The sequence below is a fragment of the Pezoporus occidentalis genome, unplaced genomic scaffold (genome assembly GCF_034315485.1).
Source record: "Pezoporus occidentalis ecotype Australia unplaced genomic scaffold, CSIRO_AGI_Poc_V1 ctg175, whole genome shotgun sequence".
Taxonomy (NCBI): Eukaryota; Metazoa; Chordata; class Aves; order Psittaciformes; family Psittacidae; genus Pezoporus; species Pezoporus occidentalis.
The window spans coordinates 1,741,129-1,760,437 of NW_026913586.1; the positions used below are offsets into that span (position 1 = coordinate 1,741,129).

At 44.5% G+C, this 19,309-nt stretch overlaps 1 protein-coding gene across 4 annotated transcripts in view; it reads right to left on the reverse strand.

Moving 5' to 3' along the window:
* NRBP1 (nuclear receptor binding protein 1) overlaps positions 1-19,309 on the reverse strand; it is a 39,885-nt gene that overhangs the window by 18,741 nt on the left and 1,835 nt on the right. For all 4 annotated transcript variants that reach the window (XM_062614406.1, XM_062614407.1, XM_062614404.1 and 1 more), the window contains exons 3-7: positions 5,307-5,429; positions 4,816-4,917; positions 4,637-4,726; positions 4,092-4,132; positions 2,697-2,791 (exon numbers count right to left, since the gene is read on the reverse strand). In XM_062614406.1, the coding sequence (XP_062470390.1) occupies positions 2,697-2,791; positions 4,092-4,132; positions 4,637-4,726; positions 4,816-4,917; positions 5,307-5,429 (451 nt within the window). The remainder of the gene's footprint in view (positions 1-2,696; positions 2,792-4,091; positions 4,133-4,636; positions 4,727-4,815; positions 4,918-5,306; positions 5,430-19,309) is intronic.

A 19,309-nucleotide genomic window follows, 5' to 3' on the forward strand; every position in this document is an offset into this window, starting at 1 on the left:
TCACACTTCTTCTTCCACAGATGACTCCCAGCACATAAAGATTTCATCCCTCTTTCCAAAACTTAGTGCAACAGTAACAGCAACACCCTGATACTAATCTCTTTTCTACCTGCAGTGCACAGATGGCTCTAGAAACAAGAGACTGATCCAGAATTTCATGCAGAATAAGAAAACAGTGGTCAGTCCTGCTAGTGCACATGCTTCTGCAATCTGAAGTAGCAGTAAGAAGCGATAGGCAAAAGAGCTGCTCACACACTTAAGCAAGTGTTACAGGAACAAGTACCAGCCATTTCTGCTGTGACACAAGTCACAGGCAATACTTCTCTAGCACTTCCTCACCTCGCAGACAGAAGAACAGTAGCAGCTTCCTACCCCAGATTTTGCCCCACATTCAGCAAGTATTCTCTTTGCTTGAAATAGAGGAAAGAGGAGCTTTCAGGAACATAGCTCAGAATGGTGCTAGGGACAGAGACAGTATCAACGAGCAGATCATAGTGCACTGAATCACCGTTGCCCTTAAATCCACGAGAATTGCTTCCCCACTTCTCACTTGTAAGTAAACCCAGGAAAGTTTTCAGATACCAGCCAGCTGTAAGAAATAACTACTGGAAATAATAAACATGGGCCTAGCACTGCCAGTGACCCCAAAGCAACTACTGCTCTAGGGCCCAAACATGAGAATAGCCTGTCAGTCTACTGCAGTCAGCAGTACTAGAAAACCTCAAGCTCAAATATAGCCAGCAGTTCTGGTGACACAGTTCCGACTTTTCTAGTTGGGTGGGCACTACAGGAGTAAGAATACTTTCTGCAACATTGGCAATTTTAATTCCACCCTGCACTGGAGCCATAGTTTTCACATCCAGAGGACTCCTCTTCTGAACACAAGTCCACTCATCCTCACTTCCTTTTTTATTTAAGGACCAGTATCTCCCAGAAAAAAAAATCACTTCATTTCTGAACACAAGGTGACCAAGGCAGCCTACAGCTGTGGAGAAGATTTGCTCAGGAGCAACTGCAGTTAAGCACTGCTGCACACACATGAGCCCAGTGTATGACCTCTCCCTGCTGAGGTTACAGTTGTTATAGCACACAGCTACCCAAAAGCCTTTGACAGAACACTTCGGTCTAACTGCCTCTGTCTCTCCCACCATGCCTAACAGAAGCAAAGCTCTATGGAATTGGAGGGAGCGCACAAAGGTATACTGAGGCAACTGCAACCCACGCTCAAGAGCCAACATTCTTCCAGACAACCTCTGAATAGCACCACTGGGAACCTGAATGCTCTTGAGATGTTACTTTTGCTGACCTGTAGAACTTCCCTCTGGTAAAAAGCCAGGGCTCTACACACCAGCTTCAAGTGGTTTGTTTCGACAAAGTGCTGGCTACCAATCAGAAAGATTGCGGCTGTATAATACTTTTAAGCTAAACTAGGAAGAGAAGAATCTCTTACACACTCAAGTCTACAGTCAGCTTCCCATTAGTGGCCTGAACTGAACGCCAGGGAGGCAGTTGTGCTTGCTGACATACAGGTATCAGATGTACGCAGCTCTTGGAAACTTCTCCCACCTGGACAAAATTGGGGAAAGATGACAAAGCAAACCCCATGATGCTATCAGCCTGTGTGAAGAGTGAGTCATCAAATTTACAGGCAGATAGAGAACTGAGTGTTCCTTCTGCCCTGAGCCAGACCCCCTGCATACAGGCATGTATCAGAGGTTTCTTAAAGAGCATAGAGGCCCCAGTTCTGGAACAAAGAGACAGCACAAGAGTTCTTTGATGAAAAGTCACAGAGGTCTGCAGTTTAAGAAGAGAGGCTATTTTTAGATGACAGGCAAAGCACAGCTTTCTCTCCTGTACATGGTCAGGATCAAACCAAGAATACACACAGACAAAAGCCTACAGGACAGCAAGTGCACACTCCTCAGGTTTGAGAATACTTGCAGAAGTTGGAAAACAGATAATCAACTGTCACTTGGAAGGTTATGTCAAAGTACAACACAATGCATCATGAATACAGACAGATTGTTAGAGACATAGGAACAGCAAAGGTGAAAAAAAAAATAAAAATCAGTATGCAAGGATACACTGCATGCCATAAAAATGGCTTCTTACTTATGAAATAAAACACTTTAGCACAGGGTGGCTGCCTTAAAAGGGCACATTTTTGCCAAACAGGCAGAAGACAAACTTAGCATCCTGAAGTCCAGGCCAGAGTGAGGGATGCTGGATGAGGATGCCAAGACATGTAGCTTGCTGCAGCCAGAACATATACGCTTGATTGTGTTTGCAACAATAAGTACTCATGTGGCATCAGTGGACACAGCTCTCCAGACAGCTCTCAAAGTTTCACAACTCTGTGTATATTAACGTGAAAAAGACTGCAGAGCAGATGAATCCAACGATAAGGTGCATACAAAACTTGGAAGTTTCAGCACCATTTTCAGGGCGTCCCCTGAGACCAAAAAATGAGAAAGGGGCTAACAGGAGAAAGAGTATCCAATATCAGTCCTTCCTGCACCTGAAAGTGGTCCAATCAGAAGTTAATTTTACTACCAATCCCTGGAACAACCAATGCAGCGATGGAGCACCATGTGTACATACATGCCTATCGTGTCAAATAACACTGAAAGGATTAGATGCCTTTTTCTGTTTGAGCAGTTTGCCTTACAGGGAAAGGTCACTCCAGCAAGCCTTACCTGACCCAATTTTGATCAGTCCATTGTGCTGAATGAAGATTGTGTCGCAGGTCAGGTTACCATGGATGATTGGGGGATCACAGGAGTGGAGGTAGCTAGAGATACAGAATAGAGCACTGGTCAGGAAAGCACCAAGGCTAAAGCCAGAAATCCTTCCTTTCATCCCTTCCCTGCCTCAAGAAACATCAGAAGAGAATAAGAGGGCAAGGGTACATGCCAGGGACTTACAATAGTAGTAAGGTACAATTAAGTGACTGTACATGAGCCTCTAGTTTAGGAGGGAATCATGAAAATTAAACTATTTTCTCTAACAAACAATATCTAAAACATGGGGGGAAACAGAAAGCTTTCTCTGATCAGTTCCCAAGAAACTCAGGGTACCAGAGCTAAAGAAACTATTTCATCCATCCTAATACTGCTAGGTGGGTGCTGAAACCACTTTGGTGTTTTACACTGAAAACAGAGCCTTACTCTGACCCTACAATGATGTACAAACATGACTGGTCATGTTTTCAGCTGGCACAAATAAAGCTTTTCAGTGCTGGGGTCCCAAGTACACTTGAGGCTACCTGGGTTTGCACCTCAGTCTGCTTGGGTTTATGTTAGGAGCCAGCAAAAATAAGGACTGTCAGCTCCCAGAAAAGCTTATTAGAATCCCAACTATTCATCAACACCTGTATTTAGACAAAGGGCAACAGAATTTTCTCTATGAAGTGGGAACTGTGGCTGGACATCTGGGTTACTGTTCTTCCAAGGCTACTGTTAGCTATATACCAACTCTGGCTCAGGTAGGGAAGTCTTTAAATCCAAAACAAAAACCCCACACTGTATGCAACCGGGTTGCACCAAGACAGCAGAAAAAAAAAGACATGCATCATCATGAAATGCATAGATCCACATGTACTTCTTACAATATCACACCACAATAATTATGAATCCACTGCATGCTACAGGACTGCAGCTAGCCAAGGCTAAGAAAGTTTTCCTCACTCCTCACACACAGAATGCCATTTCTTTTGAGACTTCTCTACAACATCCTGTTGGATCCAGACTATAAAGCTGGATACTCTGGAGAGTTCCCTGATGCTCAACTCCCAGACTCACAATCAGCTGCAACTGTTGGATCTAAAACCTATACTGCGCCCGTTTCTCTATTTTAGAGGTTTCAATACTGTCTAACTAAAGACTTTGGGATTGCTACAGGAAGTGCACTTGACACTGCAGACTGTGGCTGGGATAAGAATCAGGCTGGGTGACTGAAGGTGCTTTCCAGGCTCTATTCCATGAAGTTTGCTAATAGTTGGCAGCATGTATGTTTACAGCTTTTAGTATTCTAGCACAAGAGAGGCTACCCTTAAACAGATGGCTAGACAGCAAGATTGGTAACTCACATACCTGAGAGCAGAGAGGATCTGGGTACACCATCGCTTCCAGGCCTACAGACACAAGAACAGAAAGAGTAATTCAAGGATGAGGAACTAATCCATATTTCTGTGATTCATAGACCATTCATATGAAGGAATATATGCTGCATTCTGTGACATCTTAGATTTTATGCAGTACAGACAGGTAGGAAGTAAGAACTTAGAGGATCAGTACTCTCATGCTCAGTTTAGTTTCTACATATTCATATGGATCAAAAAACACACCTCCCCTCCTAACTCCTCTCATGTAGACCTCTTCCCTCTCACCTGTATGCACACATGGAAAGGGACATGCCTGTCACACCATACATATGAAACTGCAGAATTGCTGGAAACAAAGCAAACAGCACAGGACAGCTGTCCAAGAGACCCTGCAACTGAACTAGCTACAGTAATAAAACCAGAGTTACAGCCACCTGCTATCACCAGGTTGCCTTCTCATCAGAATCCTCTGTGGAACAACCTTTCCAGAGGCTGATTACACTAAGTGAACATAGGCACACATGAAAAAGCTACCTTTTCATTCATAGTTTTGTGGTTTTTCTTTGTCTTCTTCAGGAACTGTTTCAAGCTCCCTGAAGACATATACTCAGTGATGAAGATCACCTGTAGGGGCAGTACGAGACATTACCTTCTGCTTCCTGTATAACCTACAGGACATACTGTGAGAAAACTCAACTGTTTGTTTTACTTACCCTGGCTTTATTCTCCTTCACATCAGCCCAGTATTTGTGAAACTTCACTATGTTCAGATGTTCCAGCTGAATTAGGTTGTCAAATACTGCTTTAACTTTTTCCTTAATATGAGAAAGACAAAGACATGTTGTATCAGAGACTGCATCAGCCCATATCTTACCTTCTTCTTGGGTCTTGGTCCCTTTCAACAACACTGTATACTTCAAACTCCCATGCTAAGAACAAAGAGCAACAAATTTCACCTTACACTGTATCAGAGCTGAGCATGGTTTGACCACCAAGACTAAATGAACACAAGAGGCCCAGGGACATAGCACAACAGCTCTCCATCTCATTTTCTGCCCAGGCCAGCTTAAGCTGAATTTGATACATCTGAGCATCACAGCACTCCGAATCCACCCAATAATGCACATGAAATGTCATCAATGTCTATAATCTCACACTGGTGCAAGGTGTTTTCCACATTTTGCTGGGAAACAGGTCAACTTACTTCCTGAAGCTTAAAGTTCTTCCGCTCAGAAAATTGAACCTCATTCCAAACAACTTCCACGCCTTCCTCTGTATCCATGGCCAGGTAGGCACTGTCGATCCCTGGGACATTGCGCTGATTCACCTGTGTGGGAAGGATGAAGACATATGAGAGTTCTAAGCCAGCAAGACCAGAACACTACTGCACATTCTTCATTTGAGTATTATGAACTTTGCTCATTAACTTTTAATTAAATGAGAATTCCAGGACAGGGTTGTGTACATGCATTTCAGGAATGAGACATACCCAAATAGGCCATGTAAGGAGCAAGCCCTGGCCATGTTTGAGGAAAATCTTTTGCACAAAGGCTGTTTTGTAGTAAAAGCTCCTTTTGGCAACAGTATTTTAGAATTTTCTTTTATAATACCCAAAGTTCATTTAACCACAAAGGAAGCCCTCCAACCATACAAAAGGGATACAAAAAAAAAAGTCCCAAGAATTCAGACAGCGCTTTCTGGAAGAATTTTCTGAAACATGATGAGACACAAAACTCAAGTGAGGAAACTGACCAAAGCAAAGAGAAAGAAAGGGATTCCTGCAAGTTGGGAAAAAACTTAGGAATTGATTACACAATCAAAACTGCTACAATCATTTCTTCTATTAATAAGTGCAAAAGTTAACCCAGCACAAGAACAAGCACATCCACAGCTAGTATCAAAGACACAGATAAGCACTAAGAAAGCAACAATGTAAGGGGAGAGAACCTGACAAAACAAGAGTTTAAAGCCTAGCTCAAGAATAGCTAAGGCAGTGGAAATACTTAATGCATAGATACAAGATGAACAACACACCCAGCAGCAGTTTACCGTAACATTATTCTTCCTGCGATACGTAGCAGCATCCAAAGATGCAAAGATAACTTTCAGCTGATCTAACTCTTCCCTTGTGGTAAAAGTTAATACACAGATTTGGCTAGCAAATCCAGACTCACCTTCCACTTCCACTACCTCAAAGTCCTGGCCATTTCACGGCTTTTCCTGCTCTCTCACCTTCACATCCCTTACAAGGGACCCCATCAGCATCCCACTTACTGGAAGCTTCTAACCATATATAAGGGCTTCCTCAAAAATCCCATCCCCTTGGCAGCCACTTTTACACTATCAAATTCAATCAATTTCATTTACAGTGTTAAACTAATGAGAACAGAGATAAATGTTTGCCTCATACAACACTTAGATTAATTCAACACTTCACCATAGGAAATAACTGCTGATAACACAATACTAATAAAACTAATGAAGAAACCAGTTTCTAGCAGACAATGCTTTTAACGCTGTGGTAGGCTGGGTACAGACTCAAAGCATCCAGCTGACCATACTGAAATGCAAAAAAAAAAAAAACCCTAAGGCTTGTATTTGTAAAGAAACTCTGCTGTTTCCTTACGAGAAGGTGGGTACCAAGAAGAACTTACAGGTCATGCTACCAATCAAATAAACTCAAGCTCTTGATACAACACAGAATAACAAGGACTAACACAACGGGACACGTACTCAAGAGAATCATGAGCAAGGAGTCCACTGAGACAGTATGTTTACTGTTGTACAATATCAACTTTAAAGGTTTGCATTATAAACACCGGTTCATTAGATACCAAACTGGGAGTTGCTGTTGACTCTCTTAAGGGCCTCTTGGTCTAGATAGATGGGAGCATTGGGCAATCATCAACAGCATGAAAAGGAACAAGAAAAATACCAGATTCTGCACTTGGCACAAGTCTAACCGGGGAGAGGAGTAGCTGGGGAGCAGCCCTGCAGGAAGGGACATCGGTGCTGGGGGCAACAGGGTCAGTAGGAACCAGCACTGGACCCTGTCACCCAGAGGGCAAACTGCACCCTGGGGTACACCAACCATGGCAGAAACAGCTGGGCAGAGGGGATGTCCTGTTGTATTTAGTATTGGTGCAGCCTCACCTGAGCACTGTGTGCAGTGCTGGGCCCCACAGTTAGAGAAGGACACAAAGGTCCTCAGATGTGCCCAGAGGAGGACAAGCAAGCTGTGAAGAGCTGGCAGCATTGTCCTGTGAGGAGGGGCTGAGCACGCGGGGTTGGCCTTGTTCAGACAGAGGAGGCTGAGGGATGACCTTGCTGCCCTGTGCAGCCCTCTGGGAGAGGATGTGGGTAGGGAGGAACTGAGCTCTTCTCCCTGGGATCCAGCAACAGGGTGCTTGCAAACAGTTCAAAGCTGCGTCTGTCAGGGAGCCTCAAACTTAATATCAGGAAGCATTTCTTTACTGAGAGGGTGTTCAAACTCTGGCACAGGCTTCCTGGAGTGGTGGCTGATGCCCCAAGTCTGCCACTGCTGAAGAGGTATTTGCACAATGCCCTTAATATGACACTAACTTTAGGTCAGTCCTGAAGTGGTCAGGCAGTGGGACCAGGTGATCCTTGCGGGTCCATTCCAGCTGAACTATTCTATTCTACTCCACCAGTAGCTTGACAGTTTAGGCTGACAGCAAATAGTATAGGGGCTACACTTCTTTATAATCTTCCAAGGGAATCCCAACAAGTCCAACTACATTCAATATTCTGTTACTGCAGATGACGCACTGGAGTGACAAATGACTACAAGAACAGTATAACCAGAGTGATTCAGATTGCTCAGTAAACTGAGCAATAAATTACTGAGGTAAAATTAGATGCAATGCAGTGACATAAGCAGGAATAAAGATTATAGGCCATAGCTCAATAAAGACAGGCTGAGCTACAGAAAATAACTCTTGAAAACAGTCACAGGAGACCAACAGCTTAGTTCCCTTCCCATCCCTCACCTCCTGTATAACTGAGGGATGAAATGTCTGAGATTTGATTTAAGGAGACATTAATCATATTTACAAGAACTTAATTTTTATATATATATATATATATAAATATGTGTGTGTGCGTGTGTGTATATATATATATGTGTGTGTGTGTGTATACGTATATATACATGAACACACACACCGATACAGACATCTAAATACCAGCTAGGCCTGGTATATTTCATCATTAGAGAAAGCTGAAAAAATGAAGCTAATTAAGGGCAGAACCTTTATTCCATCACATTTTAGTTCAAGAAATATCTTGGGGCTGATAGTAATACAAGAACTCCTAGTACAATTAACAGACCTGAATGCCAAAAGGCTTTAAGTTGAGAAAAGTTTAAACAAGCCCCCAGGCAACAGGGACAAGATAACAGCCATAACCACTAACAGTCAGTACTCATGCATCCCTGTTTTATCACACTTGCTGCTTATTCACATCGTCATCACACTTCAACACACTATGCCTTCATCACACTTGCTGCCTATTTAAAGGCTGTGTTGAGTCAGTCCTCAGGTACTGACAACTACTCATAATCTGCCCTGACGATACAGGCAGTGGATGTGGATTTATCATATCTTCTTCCATTTCTGGGCAAGTTTACTAAACAGAAAAAATTGCTATGACTCACAGGCAATAATCCAGAGGAGCAGCTATGATGCAAGACACCAAACTCACCTGACGTCACTGATGGTAATTCTCAGTTCAAGAGGAGATTCAACAGCTTGGGCAGCAAGAGTAAAAGGGGAAAAATGCAGACAGACTGAAAAGGTGACAGTAAATTCCTCCTTTGTTCAGGTTGCCAAATCACTGTTCCATATCCCTCTCCATGCTCATAAAAGTGGAATCCTAAACCCTCATGAAAGCATTGCTATGTACCTTCCTGAGAGTTACAGCCAGCTGTTGTCTCCAAACAGCTATTGGTGACTGATGGATGGTTGTAAGCTTAACAACTCACAATTCAGAAACAATGCTGCAGTTAAAACTATTGTAATCAGAGGTAGTTGTAAGAATATAAATTTCAACTTCCCCATAGACCTGACTGAGCAAAAGAATGAATCATGAATCAAAAATGAAATCATAGAATGGCCAGGGTTGGGAAAGGACTTTTAAGATCATCTAGTTCACAATGACATGTTCACAATGCTGTCTCTTCCATGATTTACCCTGAAGGGCAAGAGTGCAACCAGCAATGGAGGTGTCCCAAAGAAATGACAGAAATCCTGTTCTTGCCCTAAGGAGCCCTCACAACCAAAACATCAACACAGGATGAAGATGATGCAGGCTCTCTCCTCACTTTGCCATAACTTCTTGCAAGCTTTGTCAAGTAATTTAAGACTCTTTTAACTTGTTTAATTTCCAGTGGTCATCTAGGACCCAGCCCAAAGGCAACAAGCTGATGAAATGACAAAAGATTGGCTCACATAAAATCCCATGTTCTTAGAGATAATGTATGACTCTGAAATGTCCCTTTCCCAGGAAGCCCATGTAGACTAGGCAGCTTTTAAACTATGAAAGAAGCAGCTAACTGAACTCAGTTTAGCACAAATTCCTTAAGTATGAGAGAGGAAGTAGCTCCACAACCACAAAAAATTTACAGCAGAAATACTAATGTAGCTCTTTGTCTATACAAAGATCAGTTAAGGAAATTCAGGAAGAATTTCAAGTGAATTTATGTAATTAAAAGGGACTGGGGGAAAGATTTAAATGCTGTTACTTCAAGGCATAACTTAGGGGAAACATAAGGGAAGTTTCCCATAAGGGAAAAAACAGTTTCAAAGATCTCTTTCTCTTAGGCAGTTTATTCCAGTTGTCCAATGCATATTTTTTTCCATAGCTCTCACATGTCTGGATATTTATCACTGAAAGAACACAGACTTTTAGAGAGGCTTCTGTAGTTCACATGATCTGTCAATAAAAAAAGAAATTACAGCCTAAACCACAAGTGACAGCAATGATTTACAATCAAGAAAAAGAAGGCATTTATTAGGAAAAAATAATAATTAGAGTGTCAGTATAGAATGAAATTGTCCACTGAAGAAAGAGATCAGGAATGGCAGGCCATTAGGCCAGACACTAACAAAAGGCCATATATATGGTTAAAAGCAGTACAAATACATTAAAAAATTACCCTGACCACTTGTTTAGGAAAGAGAAAAAGATCAAAGCTCTACTCAACCAGCTTGGCAAAAGCTTGAGAACAGGGATAATACATGTACAGAAGGCAGTAGCTGGACCACAGAGGAGTATCACTTCTCCTTGAACTGTGGTGAAATAAGAAGTATATTTACCAACAGAAAGAAACAAAAACAGCTGGCTCCGAGATCTGAAGCTTATCTAGAGTGTAACAAAATCAAAGACTGCAATAGCCACTGAAGGCAAAGGGGAAAAAAACAAAATAAATAAAAACATCCAAACACAACAAAAAGCAGCAACCCCACTTCATGCTTTAATTAAACTAGCAGCACCACCCTTTGCAATTACATTCATGGTAGTAAAATGTTTGAAAGGCATTCATTTAAAAAAAATAAAAATAAGTAGTGTGATATAATGATCCCAAGGAAAGGAAGACATCAGTTATTCCCATGGCTATACAAACCTATTCATACTCCATAATCTCAAAAATATAAGAAAATCTGACCCTCACCAACACAACAGTTGCTTCTTCCAGATAGCTATGCATTGGAACAAGTAATAATTTATCTTTTAACAATAAGCTTGTCTGTGTAACCAAACACAAATCTTGACCATTACAATACAGAGTTAAAAGTCCCCCATGAGCTGAAGCTTGCCCTCATTTATAAGTTTGCATGCAACAGCTCAGGAGATGCCATCTTGAGAAACAAGTCAAAAAACAGACATACTTTTTAAGCACACCCAATGTCCCAGAGACTTCTGCTCCAAGCTGGCCCGTGCAGCTGGACTACAAAGGGCAGAGCACAGCACAGAGCTAGGACTCTGTTCAAGCAAGCTCAGCTCCATCCTGTCCATAAACACAACCACTCTGCAGAAAAGCACCAAGTTTTGAATCACATCACCATCATGCAAGCTGTTGCCCAGTGGCCAACCCAACATCTACAGAAGCATTTTGACAGTTCTGGCTAAACAACATACTGAGGGACAGGCTTCACTAAAAATTCATGTCAGATTACTCTCCAGTAGGGAGGAACAAATATGAGCAGAGTCAAGTTGCTTTGAACAGAAAAAGCACTGTTCTTGATATCCCAAAGGGAGAAATGCATCATTCCCATCCACTCCATGAACAACAGAAATGAACACATAAGTTGTCTACTAAGAACCTGTTGTGGTTTAACCCCAGCTGGCAACTAAGCACCATGCAGTCACTCACTCATTCCCCCCAACAGGACAAGGATAAAGTTGGAAGACTGAAAGTGAGAAGACATATGAGATAAAGACAATTTAACAAGTAAAGCAAAAGCTGCACAGGCAAACAAAGAAAATCAATTCATTCACCACTTCCCATCACAGACAGGTGTTCAGCCATCTCCAGGACAGCAGGGCTCCATCATGCACAACAGTTACATAGGAAGACAAACACCATCACTCCAAACATCCCCTTCTTCATTCTTCACCCCTCTTTATATGCCGAGCATGATTCCATATGGTCTGGACTGTTCCTTTGTTCAGTTGGGGTCAGCTGTCCTGGCTATGCCCCCCACTGCTTGTGCACCCTCAGCCTCCTCAGTGGTGGGTGGTGTGAGGAGCAGTTTAGCCCTTGACTCTGTGCAAGCATTGCTCAGCAATAATGAAAACCACCTCTGTGTTATCAACTCTGTTTTCAGCACAGATCCAAAACATAGCCTCATACCAGCTACTATGAAGAAAATGAACTCTATCACAGCCAAAAGCAGCTCAGAGCCCAAAGGGACAAATGCTTCGTTTCATTTGGTGCTTTGGAACAAATGAGCAGTATAATAGAATCAGTGAGTTCAATTTTACTGAGCTGAACTACGGAATTAGGAAGAGACAAAGAATTCCCCATCCCTAATTCCCAAAAGGAAACAGAAACAGCATAGCAAAATAAATGAGAGTAGAGAAGGAAACCCAATATTCTACAAATAAAAACCATTCAGATAGAAGCCTGTTGATATTACAGTAGCTCACTGGTACCTTCACAGTTACTGTACTATTACCATGGCTGTACCATTATCAAAACCCTCGTCACACATGCTACACCAAGATGTACCACATATAGTTCAGCCAGAAATAAAACTGACTGGGAGGTTTGGGAAGCTCTCAGTTCTGAAACCAGGGGAAAAAACAGACAGGAGGAACTCTAAGTCAGGTACTTCCATTCCACACCAGCCCATCCTGTTGGGCTGCAATACTTTCTCACCTTCTATATTGTAAGAGTTGTTCACTGAACTCCAGGCAGAGCTGCTGAAGTCTCACTGCATGAACAGGCCAAAATATGTTTCATCAAACTGCTGTGGAAATATACCTGGGTAAGGGCTATTCAAAACAGAAGCAAGAACACTACCAATGATCAGAAGAACCATGGCCTGACCATGATGGGTGAAACACTGAACCAAGGACTCTCAAGGCCACAAAGATGAGCAATTAAGTCATTGTCCCTGTTAGGAAAACTCACCAAGGCAACTCAACAGGAGAAGCCCCTTCAGCAATATCATCCAATGCAAATGGAGATGCTGTGTAAAGGAATACAGAAGACAAGCAATTCTGGGATCAAACAAGATTATTTACATACAATATTCATGGGACGTTTGAGGGAAGGGCAAAAGCATGGAAAAAAAATAATAAAGATGAGTCACTAGGCAAGGCCTGTGCCTGATTGCCATCACCTCTGCCTTTCTGTTAAATTATGTTTAAAACTGTTTTCTGTGCTAGTGTGCTTCTTACTTTCTGCACACGCACACAGATCTGCAGGGAACTACAGACCAGTCAGTCTCGCCTCAGTGCGCAGCAAGATCATGGAACAGATCCTCCTGGAAACTGTGCTAAGGCACATGGACAAAAAGGGGGTGATTGGTGACAGTGGCTTCACTAAGAGCAAGTCATGCCTGATAAACGTGGTGGCCTTCTACGATGAGGTTATGACACTGGTGGATAACGGAAGAGTAACTGATGTCATCTAGCTGGATTTGGAGAGGGACTTTTTACAAGGGCACATAGTGACAGAACAAGGGCCAATAATTTTAAACAGAGAGGGTAGATTCAGATGAGACATTAGGCAGAAGTTCTTCCCTGTGAGGGTGGTGAGGCCCTGACAAAGGTTGTCCAGAGAAGCTGTGGCTGCCCCATCCCCGGCAGTGTTTAAGACCAGGCTGGATGGGGCTTGAAGCAACCTGGTCTATTGGAAGGTGTCCCTGCTCGTGGCAGGGGGTTGGAACTGAATGATCTTTAAGGTCACTTCCAACTCTCACCATTTTGTGATTCTATGATCTGCTAGCAAACTTCAAATCAGACAAGCCAGAAAGTTAGGACAAGAGGTCTCAGGGACAGATTTGGCAGAGACAGAGGGCCTGGGAGATGTGTCTAGAGACACCCATGAAATGTGATTTTCCATGAGCACTGATCCTTAAAAACAGTATACAGCTATTTGTGTCACCCATGTTACCATGGGATGCTTGGGAAAGCGCTATGCTCCCATTTGTGCAAACCTGTTTCTCTCTGGCCATGCTTTCACAGTGCTGCCTCCATTTACTGGGATTTGCTATGCCACCTCACTGCAGGCACAGCCAGGGGTCAGAGATGGCAAGCAGCCTCTCTCCTCCACTGGCCCAGAATTAAGTATCTTGCAAAGGATAACCCAGGCTGTAACATCTGACTCCCACCAAACAGGCAGCAGCAACCATGATATTGTGATCGCTTCTCCTGGGTCTCCCAATGCAGGTTTAACAAGACAGAGCACTGACAAGAGGAAGGCTTTGGTGCTGCTGGTAAGTTACACAGACCATGCTATTTTTAGAAAAGCTCTGTAAAGAACACAGAGCAAACCCTATCCCTCAGTCACAGGCAGCTGGAGTGTAACTAGCACCCCTAACCACCCAGGAAAGCTGGAAAAGCAGCAGTCAGCCGCCCTGCCTGTCCCTGCTCCCCCACAGAGGCAGCAGAAAAGCTGAAAAGTGATGCTGGCTGGAGCAGCACTCAGCAAACCGCCAGCTGCCTGTTACAGTCAATAAGCAAGAACATAATGGGTCTGCAGACAACAGGCCCAAGACAAAGGCTCAATTCCCTCTACAGCCTGCAGTGCCCCTCACCTCATTCAAGCACAACTCAAGGGTTCCTTCCAGGAAGCCCACAGATGAGCCAAATAAAAATGTTAAACAGCTGCACATACTCTGAGTATCTTCTCAATGGTCAAGTAAAATAACTACAGCATGGCATTAGCTTTCACCACCAGCTGGAAACATTGCCAAAGCCTGCCAAATAGCTGGCAGCCCTCCTAGCGCTAGTTTGCTTTGAGAATCTCTGCAACCAGCCTCCCTACAGCAGCTGAATCCAAAGCTCAGAGCATCTCAAAGCCACCTTTCCAAGGAATTATGCCTCATTTTCCCACATACAGAAACTCAGATGTGAGATAGTAAATGATAAGGACTAGTATTTCTTTTCCTATCTCAGCAAGTTTCTTTTCACTTCAACAGAGGCTAAGAAATTAGACTCAAGCACCACAAAATCCAAACACCCAGTCCATTGGCATTTTCTCTTCAAAACCCCCACACTGTCTCCTTGAAGAAATGTAAATCCAGAGGTGCAAAAGTCAACTGGCCCCAGATGAAAAATTATCTGAGAAGCTAAGACTCACGCTAAGAGTGAAAAGACAAAAAAAAGAGGTAAAACAAAGATGTAGCAGACCAGTATTTTACTTCATGTCTCTTGGTTCAGTTCGTCATAAACTACAGCTCTTTAACATTTGATAGAGCTAGCATGGATCAAGAGTGTCTGTCAGCCCAAGCACTAAAATTCAGTGGTAACTTTCAACCATCAAGGGCCCCTGAACAGCTCAGAAGCATGTATCCAAATAACAGCAAGATTTTTCATAAGAGCAGCAAACTAATGCAGTATTGCTATTAATTTTCAGAACATCCAGCAACAGTATACAATCAAGTATACAAGTACAGTATACAATGAAGAACAGCAAGACTGAACCTGGAATCAGAATCACGGCGTAGTTTGGGCTGGAAGCCAAGCTTAATCTTAAAGCTCATCCAGTTCCAACCCCCTGCCACTGTATTTGTGCTTGGGACTGCACCAACCCAGGTGCAGGACCTTGCACTTGGCCTTGTTGAACTTCATGAGGTTGGCACTGGCTCACCTCTCCAGCCTGTCAAGGTCCCTCTGGATGGCATCCCGTCCGTACAGCGTGTTAACCGCACCACACAGCTCGGTGTCATCGGCAAACCTGCTGAAGGTGCATTAATCCCACTGTCCATGTGACCTAAAAGGGGACCTGCTTGTTCCCACATTCCTGATATGGTACAGATTAGCTCAATAGCACTGAATGGGTTACTAAACATGTTACAAAGATGTTAAAAAGTATTTACAATAACAGTCTTGACTTATGCAATCAGCATTTTGCAACCCAGAAAAGGTATAGAAAGAAATCCCATCACTTTTCTGATTGATCTGTGTATTCTCAGGGACAGCAGACTCCGAATCCAAGCTTTTGGTTTCAGGTTTTACAGTAACAGGAATCTAAAAAATGAAGGGCAAAGAATCTCCAATCCATCTCTATTAAGTAGATTCTATTCCCAGAAGGCACAGCAGATAATTCTGAAGATATCTGGACAACCAAATAAAAACAAGTCATGCAGGTGGTGACTGAAAGAAAATGGGGTGTCACATGGGGATATAAGAGGCTTTTGTCAGAGAGAGCAGCCAAAACAAACCAAGGCAAGCACAGGCTTGGAGAGCCTGACATCGGTCTCTCCCTTAATCTCACACTGTGCATCCTTTCTCTGAGTCCCTCTGCCATGAGACGAGATCCCCCTGTTAAAAGTTTATCTTCAGCTCCTTGCAGAGGCTAAGGCCTCACCTTTGCATACATTAGGAGACCAACCACGGGCGTGGTTACAACTGCAGAGAGGATTCAGCACAGGGAGGAAAGCAATGCAGTCTACAACACACCAGGAGACCCACGCTTGTGATGCGCACACAGCAGCAGCATGAGAAAGCAGATTGTCACCGTCCCTGCAGCCCTTGAAGACAGGCAACAGATGCCTGAAAATGCCCACGTTATTTATATATACAGTGAGTTTATACAGTGAGGAAAGAGCAGAGTGATGCTAAGTCTCTTGCACAAGTTGTTCAACCAGCAGAAAATAAGCATCCTGTGGGACCAGCCACATTTACCTTCCATCCTCCACCTCCCAGGCACCTCACCCTCACAGCAACTTCACCCTCTGAATGGCCACATGCACTTCATTAAATGAAAGATTTGTTAAATGTTCCACAAAGAAACAAACTTTGGGGAAGGTAAGTGTTCTCTTTCTAAAACAGGTTCTTAGTTAAGTGTCATAGCAACTTTTATCTTTTTTAGAAGGCTACTCTGAACTCTGTTTAAAGTTTAAGCAGGAATAGAATAGAATACAAAATAGTTCAGCTGGAAGGCACCTGCAAGGATCACCTGGTCCCACTGCCTGACCACTTCAGGGCTGACCTAAAGTTAGAGTGTTGTATTAAGAACATTGTCCAAGTACCTTTTCAACACTGACAGACTCGGAGCAGCAACCACCACTCCAGGAAGCCTGTGCCAGGGTTTGAACACCCTCTCAGTAAAGAAATGCTTCTAATAGCAAGTCTGAGCCTCCCCTGACAGACGCAGCTTTGAACTGTTTGCAAGCACCCTGTTGCTGGATCCCAGGGAGAAGAGTTCAGTTCCTCCCTACCCACATCCTCTCCCAGAGGGCTGCACAGGGCAGCAAGGTCATCCCTCAGCCTCCTCTGTCTGAACAAGGCCAACCCCGAGTGCTCAGCCACTCCTCACAGGACAATGCTGCCAGCTCTTCACAGCTTGCTTGTCCTCCTCTGGGCGCATCTGAGGACCTTCGTGTCCTTCTCTAACTGTGGGGCCCAGCACTGCACACAGTGCTCAGGTGAGGCTGCACCAGTAGTGAATACAACAGGACATCCCCTCTGCCCAGCTGGTTCTGCCATGGTTGGTGCACCCCAGGGTGCAGTTTGCCCTCTGGGTGACAGGACCTAGTGCTGGTTCCTACTGCCCCTGCTGACCCCAGCACCCATGTCCCTTCCTGCAGGGCTGCTCCCCAGCCACTCCTCTCCCAGGTTAAACTCGTGCCCATCATTATTTTTCCCCTGTGAACCAACACATTTCAAGTTTTATCAGTTGATATAGTTTAGTCTAAGCTGCTGTAATTAAATATGACAAAGTAACGCACAATCCCTCTCACTCGGTTGTGCCAACATCTGAAATGCCTCCCAGGGCACACTCTGATGACCCGTTAACTTGCTCTGGACACAGGTCGAGCACCCTGAGCCCGAAGCGCTGGCGAAGGCCCCATGTACTGGAGTCAGAGCTCCCATGTGACTCAGAGAGGAACAAAGGCGGAGCGAACCACGCGGGTGACAGGCAGAAGCCCCGCACCGAGGCGGCAGCTCCAGCAGCTCCTATTCAAGCGCTCCCCTTCCCCTTCCCCAGGATGCCCCTTCCCGGGCCCCACTCCCAGCCCAGGGCCCGCAGCCCGACACCGGCTGAACCGCCGCGGCACGAGGGCGAAGGCGCTTCGGGGCGTGGCTAGAGCAGCGCGCAGCCTATGGGAGCTGGCGCTGGTGATGTAACGCTTCCCGCCCCCTGCCATTGGCTGGAGCGGCTGTCCTTCAGGGAGCCGCCCCGCCCCGGCCGGCGCCCGTCTTTTGCCCCTGCCGCGCTCCGCAGGCAGAGGCACCAGGAGGGCAGCGAGGCCGCCCTGCCGCCCCACGACCATTTTGTACGAGAGCCGCCGCAGTGGCCCCGGCGAGGAGCAGACGGGCTCGGGAATCGCTGCCTTGTTCGGCCTAAACCTGCTGGTTGAATGTACACGGCCCCGAGCACTTACAGCCTGCCCGTCCACAGAGAGAGCCTGCCCCCTCACATGCACAGCACCCAGCTCAGCACAGCCGCCGTGCAACACGGCTCTGTTCTATGAGGTTCAACGAGTCTACAGCTATTAAAAGATAATAAAATTTAAAAGGAAAAAAAGTGAGGTTCTGACAAGTCCACATGTACATCCAAGCATGGAACTCCAAGCAGTAAAGAATGTAACATCCAGGGAACACCACACAGATCACACGTGCCCTTTTCTCTCCAGATCACCGCCTTCCAAGGCAGCTACCTAATTCAGCGTCCAAAGAAGATACTGCCGAGATAAAGAATCAGGATTGCATCACTGGGGACCAGGACAGCACATCCTTTTCCCATGGAGTAACACCTCCTCACTGCCAAGGGGTAGCGAGTAAGAGTCTGCTTGCAGAGCTGCACTAACCACAATAACCAGTGAGGACCAAGCCACCACACCAACAGCCCGTTCGCAAGACACTGCTAGCACTGGTAGGCACAGATGCTCACAAAGCAAAGCTTTTTTACCTAAATAAATTTCATACTGAAACAGCTGCAGCGGGAGAGTTTACTTCAGGGAACAGATCAGCCTAAGTGCTGAAGACAGTGAGAAGGACATCATACAGTTCAAGTGAACAAATGCCATCACACAAGTTTGGGTCTAATCAAGCCGCAAATTCAGATGCCAAGCGAAGAGACAAAACAGAATTTTACTGTGTGATAACTAGAAGCCTGTGCTTTTCATACCCATATGTGAGACATGAGGCTGACACATGGGCAGCTGCAGCCACTATTGGTCAGCTGCCCAGTCAGCAGATATCCTGCAGCAAGGCAGCACAACCTGGACAGGTGAAGGATTGAGAATCAGAGCCCCTGAGTTTACCCCAGATCAGCCAATGATTTGTTCTGTGGTAACTCCTCTCACTGTAAGGTGGCACAAAGCTCAATGTGTCTAACTTACAAAGGCAGCTTGCTACAAACCAACCAGCTACCCTTGTCCTGAAGCAGAAGACAGTAACTTAAGCCATGCCAAAGGCTTTTTTTTTTTTTAAGGAACTTCACATATTTGGGCCTTAATTTTTCTGCAGAGAGAGAAACTGAAATCCAAAGAAAGAAAACTAGAACCT